At 54.8% G+C, this 13389-nt stretch overlaps 2 protein-coding genes across 5 annotated transcripts; one reads left to right on the top strand and one right to left on the bottom strand.

The window, feature by feature from the left end:
- Nucleotides 1-404: 404 nt before the first annotated feature.
- On the bottom strand, nucleotides 405-5515 carry RETREG2 (reticulophagy regulator family member 2; the record flags this gene model as incomplete). Of its 4 annotated transcripts, none has more annotated exons than XM_079709769.1 (10): nucleotides 405-1499; nucleotides 1605-1897; nucleotides 2154-2289; nucleotides 2447-2538; nucleotides 2700-2843; nucleotides 3145-3229; nucleotides 3604-3739; nucleotides 4100-4130; nucleotides 4838-4944; nucleotides 5235-5515. In XM_079709769.1, the coding sequence occupies 10 exons, from the start codon at nucleotides 5513-5515 to the stop codon at nucleotides 1284-1286; spliced, it is 1521 nt and encodes a 506-aa protein (XP_079565895.1). In that variant the 3' UTR covers nucleotides 405-1283. The 4 variants fall into 4 exon arrangements, with proteins under 4 accessions (XP_079565895.1, XP_079565894.1, XP_079565893.1 ...); XM_079709768.1 differs by having other exon boundaries at nucleotides 2444-2538; XM_079709767.1 differs by having other exon boundaries at nucleotides 405-1897.
- Nucleotides 5516-7050: 1535 nt separating this feature from the next.
- On the top strand, nucleotides 7051-11750 carry CNPPD1 (cyclin Pas1/PHO80 domain containing 1). The gene is made up of 8 exons (XM_079710629.1): nucleotides 7051-7137; nucleotides 7585-7693; nucleotides 8236-8317; nucleotides 8482-8602; nucleotides 8688-8816; nucleotides 9759-9820; nucleotides 10188-10305; nucleotides 10539-11750. The coding sequence occupies exons 1-8, from the start codon at nucleotides 7069-7071 to the stop codon at nucleotides 11079-11081; spliced, it is 1233 nt and encodes a 410-aa protein (XP_079566755.1). The 5' UTR covers nucleotides 7051-7068; the 3' UTR covers nucleotides 11082-11750.
- Nucleotides 11751-13389: the final 1639 nt, after the last annotated feature.

Consider the following 13389-nt stretch of genomic DNA (forward strand, 5'->3'; position numbering starts at 1 on the left):
GTATAGGTCCTGCTTGTTTGGTTCTCCCAGGATAGGTAAACGAGGACCGAAGGAGTCAATTGTCAGCATGTAGATGGGTAAGGACTTCTTGAGAAGACGGTGTTAAGGTTGTGGGCAACACTGTAGAAAACAACTGTTACGGTCCCAAATTTCTACTGACTGGGAAGCCAAAGCAATTTCCTCCTGCATACAATTTATTTGTACGTGCTCAATCTCACCAAGCATATCACACCATCAGAGAACATGGCTAAGGGCAGGTTACATCTGTCAGGGTAATCCTTGCTTCTTGCCTTGTTTTGCACGAAGGTAAATAAACAGCCAGGAGCGAGATGGAGGACAACGAAATAAGGGCAGAGCACAGAGTGAGGGACATAGCTCACAGTGAGGCAGGCAGGCAGCAGCAGTTCTAGCCATCAATACTTTATTGTTCCAGTCAACACCTGCACAGATGTTACTGTCCACTTCCTGACCCTAGTAGGGGGTCCCACCACACTTGGACCATGGCCCAGAGAAGCAGGTCTCCTTATTCCTCCCTAAGATAGAAAGAAAGCCCTTCGCCCCACAAGACAGAGCTCCTGCTCACTAACGTAGTGCTGGCGCATGTGCTGTGGGATCCCTGCTCCCATCCTGACTTGGGAAAGGCTGGGATGAACCAGGGCGAGGGTGCAGTGGAGGTTACACGAGCTACAGCGACTAAGTGCATAATTACTGACCTGACCCACCACCCCGGGCTTCGTCTGCACCTCCCAGACAGGAGCCTCCCTAAAGCTTAGCCGGGACCTGCTGGGAAGGAGCTGGCAAAGAGTGGGGATTGAGCTGCTAAGGACAGGACACAGCAGGGAAATAAAGCAGAGAGGAGCATGGCACAGGAGAGAAAAATATAAAGTGCCTGAACTAAACAACCGAGTGGGACACGAGGACAGAGCAGCACAGGTCCCTGAGGATAGGAGGAAAAAGAAAGGGGCCGACCACCAGGGCTTGGGGCATCGTGGAATGAGACTAGAGTTGAGGCAGGGAAGCAAGTGGGAAGGACTCTCCTAGCCCTGTTCACATCCACTAACCCAAATGTAAAATTATTTACAAGCTTAAAATCAATCCCAGGTACTGTACCAGGCCCAGGACAGCAGGCAGGCAGGCAGGCAGGCAGGTGGAGGGCGGACTGGCTCCATCCGATAGCCAGCTTCCCCACATATTGCTCCTCCCCAGGGCAGTTGGGAAAGGAGGAAACAGTGACACCCCTAACCAAGAAGCCCTACTGTGCCTGCAACTCCTTCCCCTGGGGTTCATGGCTCTGCCGTGGCCTGAGCCTCTTGGGCTGACTGTACCAGAGACGGGGTATTGGGCCCTAGGGGTGGAGCATCAGCGGGCTCTGGGAATGTCTCTGGCCCCAACCCCAGCTCTGCATTCAGCTGCTCCAGCTCCCCCTGATCCAGCAATTCGAAGTCCTCAGTGGTGAGTGCCTCTTCTTCCTCGGGGGCAGGCAGGGGCTGGGGTGAGTCCTGGGGAAGAGGCGGGAGTACTGAGGGGGAAGGGGCCGGGTCATTTTCAGCAAGGCAAAGTAGGGGTGACAGGGCGCTAGGTGGAGTGATGAGATCACCACTCACTGCCTCCGGGTTCAGTGTCTCCACTGGTCCTCCAGGGGAGAGCATCACTCCATCTGTGGGAGACCCTGCCCCATTGAAGTGCGTGTTCACAAAGTGAAGGGGGGATGAGAGCCGAAGCAAGGTTTCCTTGGATGCCACATCTTCTTCCTCCTCCAAGTCTAAGTCTTGCCTTGAGAGGGCCTGAGGGGAGCCCAGCAGGTCTTCGGGAGGGGCCAGGTCTGTCTCCTCTCCCTCCCCCAGCTCCCGACTCAGGGCCTCCTCTGGCTCACTTGGCAAGCTCTGCTGGTCCAAATCTGGGCAGAAAACAAAGGGCCAGGTGTGGGCCTGCTGTGCTGAGTAGCTGCAACAGGCCGATCAGTTCGAGGTTGAGAACTCAAGACATGGAAGGCTGGGCCAGGCCTTAGGCATTAAGGTCTTTCAGGAGTTTGGAGTAGAACTAGAGGATCAGCTCCCCACAGAAAACACTTATGGGGGCAACTGCCAGAGAGCACAGCCAGCATCCCACGACAGGGAACAGGAAGCTTGGAGGGGACAAAGGACTTCCCATACCCTCCGACACGTCAGTTAGTTGTGGAGTCGTCGCCCGGGATACAGAGAAGCCACCACTTTCCAAAATAGAAGCCTCCTCATCTGACAGCTCTGAGTCTGTAATGGCCAAAGCCAGTGCTGTTTTCTTCACATCCACCTGCAGGAGAACCAGGATGAATGCCACAGGCAAGGGGGTAAGAGAGCCCATTTTCCAGGAGCATCCCTGCCCCACCACCAACACCCACCCCCTGGAGAGGTGGCTGCTCTAAAGCAGAGCAATTCTCCTCCAGCCCACCTCCCTTGGACCTCACCACTGGGGAGAAGCCAGCCAGTTCTGCCTCGCTCTCACTCTCTGTCTCCGCCAGTGGCTCATCACCTCCGGGGGGTGCATTCTTCCCCTGCCGCTCTAGAGAACCAAGAACAGCTGGGCAGTGACCAAGCAGCAACAGTGGTGGGGGACAAACACTGCCAAAGGTATGGAAAGTATCTAAATCCCAGGGCATTTCACAAGCTGCAAGCCAAGGTCCTCCCCCATTCCCCCCCTTCTGGGTCATGGGATCCCCTTACTCCTCTTGTCGTGTTTGTGATGCAGGGCATCAGCTTCCGCCTTCATGCTGTAGTCCAGCTGCATGAGCAGGGGCTCCAGACGAGTGTACATCCTCTGGATCAGTTCATGATAAACCACCAGGGGCCACAGTAGGATACTCAGCACTGGGGGATAGAGGGTCCACTCAGACATCCCTAAGCTATTTCCCAAGGGCCCTCATTCAACTGATGCTTAAACAGAAAAGGCTGAAGGAAGACAAAGTCCCTTCCTGAGGCTGTTCCAACTTCTTCCCATATCCACCGCCCTCCCCAGATGACTATTCCACTGTTACTAATACTACAGCATCCCCTGGAGGTCTCTGTAAATGGGTAACTGGGCAGACTGTACCACCCGCCCCTGGGTCAGTCCATGGAAAGAAAACAAAAGACAGGGCTTTGGAAAGGGGAGAGGTCAGACCCTACTCACAGACAATGTAGGAAATCATAATCCCCGGAACATAGTGTCCCAGCACAGCCAGCACAGCGCAGCCAGAGCAGACGCGAGCACAGAACTGCAGAGGAGAGCAAAGGATCTAAGAACTGTAGGCTGAGGTATGCGCTCCACTTATCTGGGTAAGAAATATTATTGCTCAGCTGGTGGAAGGAGGTGTATGCCCTCTAGGAATGCGGTGATCCAGTTTAGTCAAGAGGATGCCCAGGACCACCAACTAGGAAGTTTGCAATAAACATTGCCAAATACCTATAATTCAAACAGCAGAAGCTTATTCTGCCTCCTGTACCAGACTACTAGCTGTAAATCTTGCCTCAAGAAGGCACCAGGCCTTGTCCTTCAGTCTCCAGCTGGGGAGTTCGAGTCACTCCTCCCCACCCCCGCCTCTATTTCTCCACAGCGTAGAGAACTGTTGTGCGATGTGGGGGAGGTTACCTGAGCTGGATTCTGCCTCTTGTACTGCAGCAGCTCCTGCAGGTGAATCTGGAAGGTGAGCCAGCTCTCAGCCAGGTATCTGCACAACTCGGGCACACTCAGCAGGTGCGGCCGGGCGCCTGACCCCGCACCCTCACTGGGGAGACATGACACGACCCCTGGAGGCCTCAGACACCAGCTTCCTAGGCACTCAAATCCCTCTGAGAATGTCAATGAGCTCTTTAGTCTAAGGAAGTGGACAACCCCACCTCCCAGAGGGAGGCCGTCCGGGTCCTGGGGAACAAAGCCCAGAGCTCCCAACCCTTTGCCCTGAAAGGAGCAGGCACACAAACACCTACGCAAGAACCTGGGACCAAGCATGTTACCAGTGCGTTCACTAGGCTGGGGTCTGTGCCTGCAGAAGCTGCAGTACTGCTATGCATTGTGGCGGTGAGACACTGGCACCAAAGCAAGACAGGGACTGGGCATTTGTCTTCAAGGGGTGGCCTGCACTCACCTGTCAGAGTGTGGCTCCTCTGGGGATGATGCTTTAGAGAGAGAAGGAAAACAAGTTATTGAGGTGTAGAGCTCTGGGGAAACACTCCCCAAGCCAGAAACAGCTGCTCTTCCTCTGCAGTCCCAGAGTGCTTTTTTGAAATGCCATTTGCAGGAAGTATTACATTGTTATTGTCGTTTGTATGTCTGTCTCCTTCTTTAGACTTTACCTTTTTCCACAATGGGAACGACATCTTATTCACGTTTACACCACAATCAACTCACACACAGTCTGGCACCTAGTTACTCCAACATGTCAATTAAGTGAATATGTGGACAACAAAAAACACAGGAAGAGCTAATGCTCCTATAGTTCCTACCATATATGAAGCCCTACCACAGGCACATAAAGTGTATTCACTCCTTTATTCTCCACCTCCTTATGAAATAAGTTTTACAGTCCCTGTTTTATAGTTGAGGAAACAGGCAAACGCAAATCGGAGATCGAGTGACTTTTCCAAGGTCACACACAGGGTAAATGGGAGAGCAGGCAATGGAACCCAGGCCATCCGGCTGCAGAGTCCGCAGTCGTAACTACGACACACAATAACATTAATTTTGAGAAAGGGGAAATTATATTTCCCATCTGGGGAAGCAGTCGTGCTTTGGGAGGCAGGTGGCCTGCTGTACGCCAGCCAGGTGAGTCAGGCACAAAACAAGTGCTCAACGGGGCTTGCTGAATGAATTAAGTAACACTCACCTGAGATGTCAGGGAGGAAGCGAGGCTGCCAGAGATCCAACAGAAAATAGGCCAAAAGTGAGATGCTGAGTAGGAAGAAGGGCCGTAGGGAGGAGGAAGACAGCAACCTTAGGGAGAGACAGGCAGCTCAGCGGTGAGTGGGTGAGAGAGGCTCCCACATCCATCGCAAAGGCGGAAAACCGCCCACTGATGGGGGAATGGGAACCTCCAGGCCTAACTCGACACCCGAAGACAGAGAAATGGGGCAACCCAGGCGGACGACGACCTTTAAAAAACAGCTGATGGGTCAGTCCCCCAGGACAAGCATCTTCCCCAGAAAGAGGAATGGTACTCCGGGCTCTCCCGCCCCCGCTCTACCGCGCAGCCCGGCCCCGCCCCCCTCCTCCGCGGCCCTTACCAGAAGAGGCCGTTGAGCGCGGCTGCCGTGACCAGGCTGTGCAGCGGCTTCTCCCACACCAGCAGCCGCTGCGCTGCCGCCAGCACCGCCTCCCAGCCGCGGAGCCGCAGCCACAGAGCCGTGGCCAGGCGTCCCACCGCCTCGGCCGTGGCAGCCTCCTCCTCCGCCTCGCCGCTGGCCTCACCCATGCCTAGGCTCAGGCCCAGGCCGAGGCTCAGGCCCAGCCCCGAGCCCCCACCTGCGCCGGTGTTACCAGCGCCACCGCCACCGCCACTCGCCATAGCCCCGCCACAGCCGCCGCCCGAGCCCGCGAGGAGCCAGGGCTGCGCGGCCGCCGCCGGGGGCGCGTCAGGCGGAAGGGGGCGCACGCAGCGGAGAGGGCCGCTGAGGCCGCGGACGGGCGTCACGTGACGGCGGAGCGACGAATCTGTCACGTGACACGCCCTAACCGCCGAGCTGGGGCGGTCGGAGCCTGCGCGCAGGCGGTTGCCGGCGACCCTGCTCCTACGCAGATTCTTGTTTTGCCTGCGCCGAGCGGTGTCTGCCTCTTTCGGACGGAAGGACGGAAATCTCCGCTTTTACCCACCCCAGCCAATTTTCTTCTCCCTGTGTAGTCAGGGCGGCTAGGGAGGCTGGTCTTGGCCCGGTATTTCTGGAGTGGGCTTCAGATGCCCAGTATACCCCGAGAGGCCTGCTTCTGCTCTGGTAGGGCGGCGACCGTCCCTTTACGCAACACTCGACGGTACTAGTCCTCCCAGTTCCCTCTCCTCAGCGAATAAACAAACAGCAGCGCGTGACTCGACAGGCTCAAAAACAGCTTCAGCTATTAAGAGTAGTTTCCTTCCCATCTTTCTGTAAACTCTCCCGCCTTTACGCGTGGAAAACTTCCAATCCCTTGCTTAAGCAAGGGGTCTGGGGGTGAGTTTAAAAATAAAACCGTTTAGGTGCTGTTTACTCTTTGGGGGGCATGTTAACACCATTTGAGATTTAAAACATAACAAGCGTTTTGTGTTTCCTTGAGATCATTTAATCTTTGCAATAATCCTACAAAATACGTGTTTAATTAGGTCTAAAATTCCAAGCTGTACAAAAGGAAGATGTACAGCCAAAAGTGCTCTTGCCTTTTGTACACAATTCACTACTGTTAAATTTTTGTGTACTCTTCCTGACGCTTTTTTATGTATATTATTCTGTGTGTGCGTATTATCTCCTCTTTAAAAAAACAATTGCGAGCAACTCCCTGTTCTGAGTCTTTATTTTATTTACATCGGTATGAAAAGTTCAGCCGGGCTCGTTCATCCTCACTGCGCCGAGGTCCCCTAAGAATTGTTCCGATTTCTCAGACGAGGGCACGCTGGGGCTCAGCGATACCAGGAATAATAGCCCGGCTCCTTCCCGGCGGTCGGGGCCGGCGGCTCGGGCCAGCGGGCGGCAGGAAGTGTCGGGCGCTGACTGGCCAGCGGCGCCCCCGCGGCCTCTAAACGCAGGGCAGACGCGCGGCGCGGCAAAGGCACAGCACGCGCCTCGAAGCCGGGTCTCCTCTACTGGGTGAGGTGGGCGCCCTGGCCCTTGAGCTCCATTCCCCGAGTCCGGAGCCCAGATCCCGGGGCCGGGAGCCCGGAGCCCCGCCCGGAGCGGAACAGGAAGACGCTCCCGCCAGCCCGGCCCCGCCTGCCGCCTCTGGCCAGTGGCAGGGGTGCTCCACCGGCGAGGGTGGGGGCCCGCTTGAGGGAGGCCGACGGGCAGGTGGACAGGCGTTCATTGGCGGTTCCGCGGCTCCCTTACAATTCGTTCCCTTTCCTTCCACCTTCGCAGGGCGGCGGCTGGCGGCGCGATGGACCTGGCCGGGCTCCTGCTGGACGAAGAAGGCACATTCTCCCTCACCGGCTTCCAGGACTTCACGGTGAGCGTGCGGCCCGCCCCCTCCCCTGCCTCCCCGAGCTTGGAGCCGGGACTCCGGGCGCTCCCGTCGGGGCCCGAGCGGGGCCGCGAGCTCGCCTGATGACTTTGCCGGGGAACCAGGCGGTAGTCGCTCTAACCGTGCCTACTCGAGGCCCTGGCTGCTTGGGCTCCGGGGGTGAGCCGCGGGGTACAGGACTATGGAGTAGGAGGTGGCCAGCCGGGGCCCTTCTCAGAGAACTTCTCCTCCAGAGCCCTCAGCGAGGAGGATTCCACCCCCTGTGGACAGAATGCTGTTGGCAAACAGTCCGGAGAATGCGGGGCTGGGTGGGGCATGGGCCCCGCTAGCGGTGAGGCAGGCCTCTCGCCCCGCGCCCGCCTTCAAGCCTTCACGATCTCCATCATATCTTTCCCTGCCCTTCACACTCCACCACCCTCCTGTCCTGTTCAGTTCCTCCCAGGACACCAGAAGCTGAGTGCCCGGATCCGAAGGAGACTCTACTATGGCTGGGACTGGGAAGCTGATTGTAGCCTGGAGGAGCTCTCCAGCCCTGTGGCAGGTTAGACAGTGTTGTGCGAATGGGCCAACGAGAAGCCTGAAAATGGGGTTGTCAGTGGTCACCAAAATGACTCTAGGTGTACCCTGGGAACTGCACTGTCTCTTCATAGCTAGTGCATTTGATTGGTGTAAGCACTAGGTTTGTATTTCACTTTTTTTTTAAGCCTAGGTGAGGAAGAAACATGGCTGTTTTACAAGTCTATATCATTCTTGATTTGTATACCAGAAGCTTTAAATTTTCCGAGGATACATGTCATATATTTCCGAAACAACGCATGTGTACCTTTTCAAATGAATTAGAGTAGAGAACAGATCTATATAACTTCAGGTGACAGGGAAATAAGCCTTCCTGCTGAAAGGAGCTGAAATTCAAACCTGGAAAGGGCTTTTCGTCTCAATGTGGGAGAATTCGATGTCTATTTTGTTGTTATGGTTCTGCCCCCAAGGCCTCAGATAATACAGTTTTGGGTCTTCTGTTGATAACAGTGGGGACAACTTTGGAGGAGTTGTTTGCTCACTCTGTTTTCCTTCTGCCCTCTGCAGACATTGCTGTGGAACTGCTCCAGAAGGCAGCCCCCAGTCCTATTCGCAGGCTCCAGAAGAAATATGTAGCCCATGTGTCCCGGTGAGTCTGCAATTGAGAGAGGTGGAATGAGAGTGTTTCGGCCCTAGAGAGAGGGGAACGGTTATTTCTAAGGAGAAGTTGTAAAGATACAGGGATGAGCATCATAAGAGTTACAAGAGCTGAAAGACCCTTGGGTTTAATTACTAATCCTTTTCGCTACCCAGGGAGGCATGCATTTCCCCGTGTGCTATGATGCTAGCTCTGGTGTACATTGAGCGGCTCCGTCATCGAAACCCAGACTACCTACAGCATGTGTCATCGTCTGACTTGTTCCTGATCTCCATGGTAAGATGCCCTCTTCCCTTCATCTCTCTGGTGAGCTGGGAGCCCGGTGTGAGCTCTACTGACACCACCTCTGGTTCCTCTGCAGATGGTGGCCAGTAAGTACCTCTATGATGAAGGAGAGGAGGAGGAAGTCTTCAGTGATGAATGGGGAGCTGCTGGGGGTGTGGCCGTGCCCACTCTCAATGCCCTGGAGAGGGGCTTCCTGAGTGCCATGGTGAGTAACTATTCTCTCTTGCTCTGTTTTCCTGGCCCATCTTTATGTTCCTTTCACCCTTTGCCTTTTATCTCCCAGTTTTCTGCTGTCTCTTCATTTCTCTTTTTGCTTGTCCTCCCTGTGCCTTCCCTTGTTACTGTCTTCCCTTCTAGCTTTTCTGGAATAAGCACACCCTTTGGAGGTTCCTGGCATGGTGAAGCCAGAAATGGAGCATCCCTCATCACCAATCCTCCAGGCACCACAGGGGACACTCTGAGTCAGAGCTTATCTTACTGGGCTCTGATTATTTGCTTCCAGACTTTGTCTGTCCTGAGGTTCTGGGTTCCCTATGAGTATGGACCATCCTCAAGAATACTTTTTCCCCTTGCTTTTAATGGAGGCTGCAATATGAAACCAGATATGTGGTGACTAAATAAGTTAATACGTAAAAGCTTTTAGAACAGGACTTCCCTGGTGGTGCAGTGGTTAAGAATCCACCTGCCAATGCAGGGGACATGGGTTCGAGCCCTGGTCCAAGAAGATCCCATATGCAGCAGAGCAACTAAGCCCGTGTGCCACACCTACTGAGCCTGCGCTCTAGAGCCCGTGAGCCACAACTACTAAGCCTGCATGCCACTACTACTGAAGCCCACGTGCCCAGAGCCCATGCTCCGCAACAAAGAGAAGCCACCGCAGTGAGAAGCCCATGCATTGCAACGAAGAGTAGCCCCTGCTCACCGCAACTAGAGAAAGCCCGCGTGCAGCAACGAAGACCCAATGCAGCCATAAACAAACAAATAAAAATTAAAAAAAAAAAAAAAGCTTTTGGAACAGTATCTGGCACACAGTAAGAGCCAAGTGTTACCCGTAGCAGTGGTTGTACTTGCTGCTCTAGGTCTGGTTATTAATTGACTGTGGCTCATATCCAAGCCTGGTTCGATGCTCTTCTCTTCCTACCCACAGGATTGGCGTCTCTACACTGACCCTCGGGAGATCTTTGAGGTGCTGAGCTGGCTGGAGAGCTGGTAGGTTCTAGGAGTTGGGAAGAGGTTGAGGGATTTGGTGGGAGGCTTCAGCCATAGGAGCTAAACAGAGATGAGGGTGTGTGTAACTGGGGGAGAGAGAAGACGGGAAAAAGAATCGCCCAAGGTAGTGGTTCCCAAAGCTGTCTGCGGTCCTCTTTGTAATAACCTTTGAGAGGGTGGGAGAAGCTTATTTAAAATACACATCTTGGTTTCATTCTCAGTTTCTGGATCAACGGGTCGTCTAGGAATCTGTACATTTAACAAGTTCCCTAGTGTTTCCTGGTGGGTCCCCAGGGGAAAGAGGGTGCCGGTGGGCCAGCTGCAGGAGGGTTGCAGGCTCTCTCTGTCTCTTCTCCTCTTTCTGCAGCGTGGCTGAGCAGCAGGGCCGCCGGCGGGGCTGGTACACCTATACAGACCTGTGTGTGCTGCTGGAGCAGCCTGCCTGGCAGCTGGCCCTGGGCTCCCTCTGCCAGCGGCTGGCAAAGGTGAGGAGGGGTCAGGAAGGATAGGGAGCTTGAGCCGGCTGTGGTGTAGGGTGGGATGATGTAAAGCAAATGCGGAAAGGCTCAGGAGATGAGGTTTGGGAGTAGATGGTGATAGAGAGCTCTCACTTGAGTACAGGTGTCCAGAAATGAGGGGTGGGTGTGTTAAAGACAGTGAGAAGCGGGTTTGGGGAAGGGGATCTGGGCACTGACCTTTCCTAATCCCTCTCCTGCAGCTGTCCTGCCTGTTCGCTATGGCATACGTGAGCAGTGTGGCCCTGGCTGTGGCATCAATGGCCGTAATACACCAGTCCTTGGGGCTGTCCTGCAGCCCCCCACCTGGCCCCCCAGACCTTGGACTGGCCTCCAGGTGCCTTTCGGAACCCTGCATACCTGCTTCGGTGCCACAGTGCCTGCCGTCTCCTGCTAACGTCTCCAGCTGCCTGGAAGTGGACGTAGGGCTGCGTCCACTCTGGGGCAGCCTTCCGGCCTCACGGGCTCCGCCACCATTGCCTCCCCCAGCTGTTCCCGCTCTCGCTCTTCTCCACAGCTGCCCCCTTTGCCGGAAGCTCCAGAAGGACTCCCCAGCGTGCCGTAGCTGCCACCACCCCAACCATACCGTCCCCACTGGGCCCCCCAGCCCCCGGTACCACTCCCACGGCCTGGCTCCCCCCTGGCCTTGGAGCCCGATGCTCCCACTGCTCCCACAGCCCCAGCAGTGCTCCCTCTTCGGCATCATGGAACTGGCCCGCCTTAAGTCTTTCATTTTTCCAGGCTAGGTAGGGTTCTGAGGAACGCATTAAGAGGATTTGGGAGTCCCTGAGAACCTGGAGGAGCAAAGCGTGATCTGGGTTCTTGGCTGGTCCCCTGTCCTCCTGAGTGATGGAGCTTAAGGACGTTGTGGGGCAGAAGCACTGGAGGTCACTTGCTCGTCCGTCCCTCAGTGGCTGGCTGCTTGACCAGGGCAGTGGTGGTGCCGGGAGAAGCTTCAGCTCAGCGACCAGGGGCGTGTCACAGGTGGACAGGGGAGGAGCCCCTGTCCCTCCATTTCCCCTGGGCTCTTTTAGACTTTTGAGTTTCCTAGGATGGGGGAGGGAGGGAGGAAACATTGGCCATGGTCTGTGTGATGTCCCTGATGCGGGAGAGGCAGGGACTGACAGGGCCACCCACGGTGGGAGCTGCTGCGGGCAGGCGGGGTTGGGGGGGGAACCCCCTCCACACCCGTCCCTGGGACTTAGTCTAGAAGAGCCAGGGACTGCTGGGACCTGCAACCTGGCCCTTCCGTCTTCCACCCTTCTCTTCTTAGTTTCCCGCTCCTGGGCGTCCCTCTCTTCTGCTTCCTCTCCCGGGTGTTCTCTTCACAGGCCTCTCTGGCCACTGCTTTGTATCTGGGTTTTTCACGCTTTTTGTAGAACCAAGATTTCAATAAACAGTTTCAGTTGCGTGGCTTGGACCCTTCCTTCTGCAGCAGCCCTCGAAGAAGTCTCCTCCCCGTATCTACCTTCTCAGCCTCCCTACTCTCTGGTCCCATCATCTTGCAACTCATTCTCTCTCAGCCCCATTCCAGAACTTCCCTGTTGTTTGATGGTCATAGGCTCCCATATCAAGCTTCTCCCTCATCCTTGCTCCCAGCACCCTGGGGCCCCAAGCACTGCTTGACTTGGATGCAGTGGGGCCCAGAAGGTGACTGTGCCACGCCTGGGGGTAGTAGCCCTGTCTGTCACAAGTTCTGAGTGAGCACCGTCTTTGTGGATCCTTAAGCACATCTCGTGGAGAGAGGCCAAGCCAAGTATCCAGCAGAGCCCCACGAGCTTGAGGGCAAGCCCAAGGACACCTTACCTCCTGACATCCTTTCTGTTCTGACACGTGGTCGTTGTCAGCGTTATTAAAGAGAAGACCAAGGCTGGGTTATCACTGGAAGAAGGAAAAGCGAGCAGCCAGCTGGACTAAGGTTATTTGGGACCATGGAAGAATATCCTCAGCAGGGGTGGTGCAGCTACCTAGGATGCATCTTGGAAATTTATGGGGCTTTTTGTTTGTTTTTTGGCCGCACCGTGTGGCATGCGGGATCTCTCAGTTCCCCGACTAGGGATGGAGCCCATGCCCACTGCAGTAGAAGCATGGAGTCTTAACCATTGGACCACTGGGGAAGTCCCTATGGGACATTTTTTGATTGAAAACATTTGAAGGGAAGGGACTCGCTGGCATTTAGTCACCCTGTACAGGATGCTACACGTCCTGAAATGCTCAGGAACCGCCCCCCCCCCCCTTATTATGAAGAATTCCTGAGACAACTTTTGAACCACCGGATGTACATCACGTATATGCAAAGCCTGTTTATCTGAGCCTAGAATTATGCAGCGTTTTACATGTAAACACAATAGATTTTGCACATTTGGAAAAAGACTCGGTTTGCTAGGAATGCACCTCTGTGTAAATTAAAACTATGCTTTATTCATCACTTTACCAAGAACTTGTTCACTATTTTGGAACATCAGGTCCCTAATGGCAGCAGTGCCTGTGGTACACGTGTCATCAGGAAAGCACTGATATCAGTTGGCATCGCAGCTGTCACATCCACGTTGATTCCACATATGGGAGTGGGCACTGGACTACTTCACTGTCTTCTGGTTTAGTTGGGCCCAAGCTTTCACACACTGAAAGGGTAAATTACTTTTATTTCTCCTTTATATTACAGTGAGGACATTACACGGAGTTGTGGTCACTGTTGTCGTACGTGATGTAGGGATGTTTCCTTTTAAGGTAGTCCAGGGGGCTGGACCCTAATAGGATTGAGAACTGCAGTGTATTCGTGATGGTTCCAAATGGCAGTGGTGAGGAGGGGATACAGTCTGTAAAATCTCCCCAGCCTATTTTAGAGGCTTCCTCCCCACCACTCCTATCCCGGGACAGGGGCTCTAGATGGAGATTCTTGGGGGGAGGGGTCCAGAACTTGGTTCCCCGGTTAATGGGTGATGGAATTTGTGCAAGAGCTGGGCAAAGGTGAAAGGGCTGTGTCCTGCCCCAAATCCCTCATCCCTTCGCTTTGCTTCATTGACACTCCCACCCCCTGCCCGCTCCAGGCAG

This window comes from Hyperoodon ampullatus (genome assembly GCF_949752795.1).
Source record: "Hyperoodon ampullatus genome assembly, chromosome: 8".
Taxonomy (NCBI): domain Eukaryota; kingdom Metazoa; phylum Chordata; class Mammalia; order Artiodactyla; family Ziphiidae; genus Hyperoodon; species Hyperoodon ampullatus.

What these genes read in the sequence shown, in the direction of transcription:
- CNPPD1 (XM_079710629.1), top strand. Translation starts at nt 7,069, where the DNA reads ATGGACCTGGCCGGGCTCCTGCTGGACGAAGAAGGCACATTCTCCCTC. An exon ending in ACTTGTTCCTGATCTCCATG is followed by an intron (nt 8,603 to 8,687) that starts GTAAGATGCCCT and finishes GTTCCTCTGCAG; the next exon opens with ATGGTGGCCAGTAAGTACCT. An exon ending in TCTGCCAGCGGCTGGCAAAG is followed by an intron (nt 10,306 to 10,538) that starts GTGAGGAGGGGT and finishes CCTCTCCTGCAG; the next exon opens with CTGTCCTGCCTGTTCGCTAT.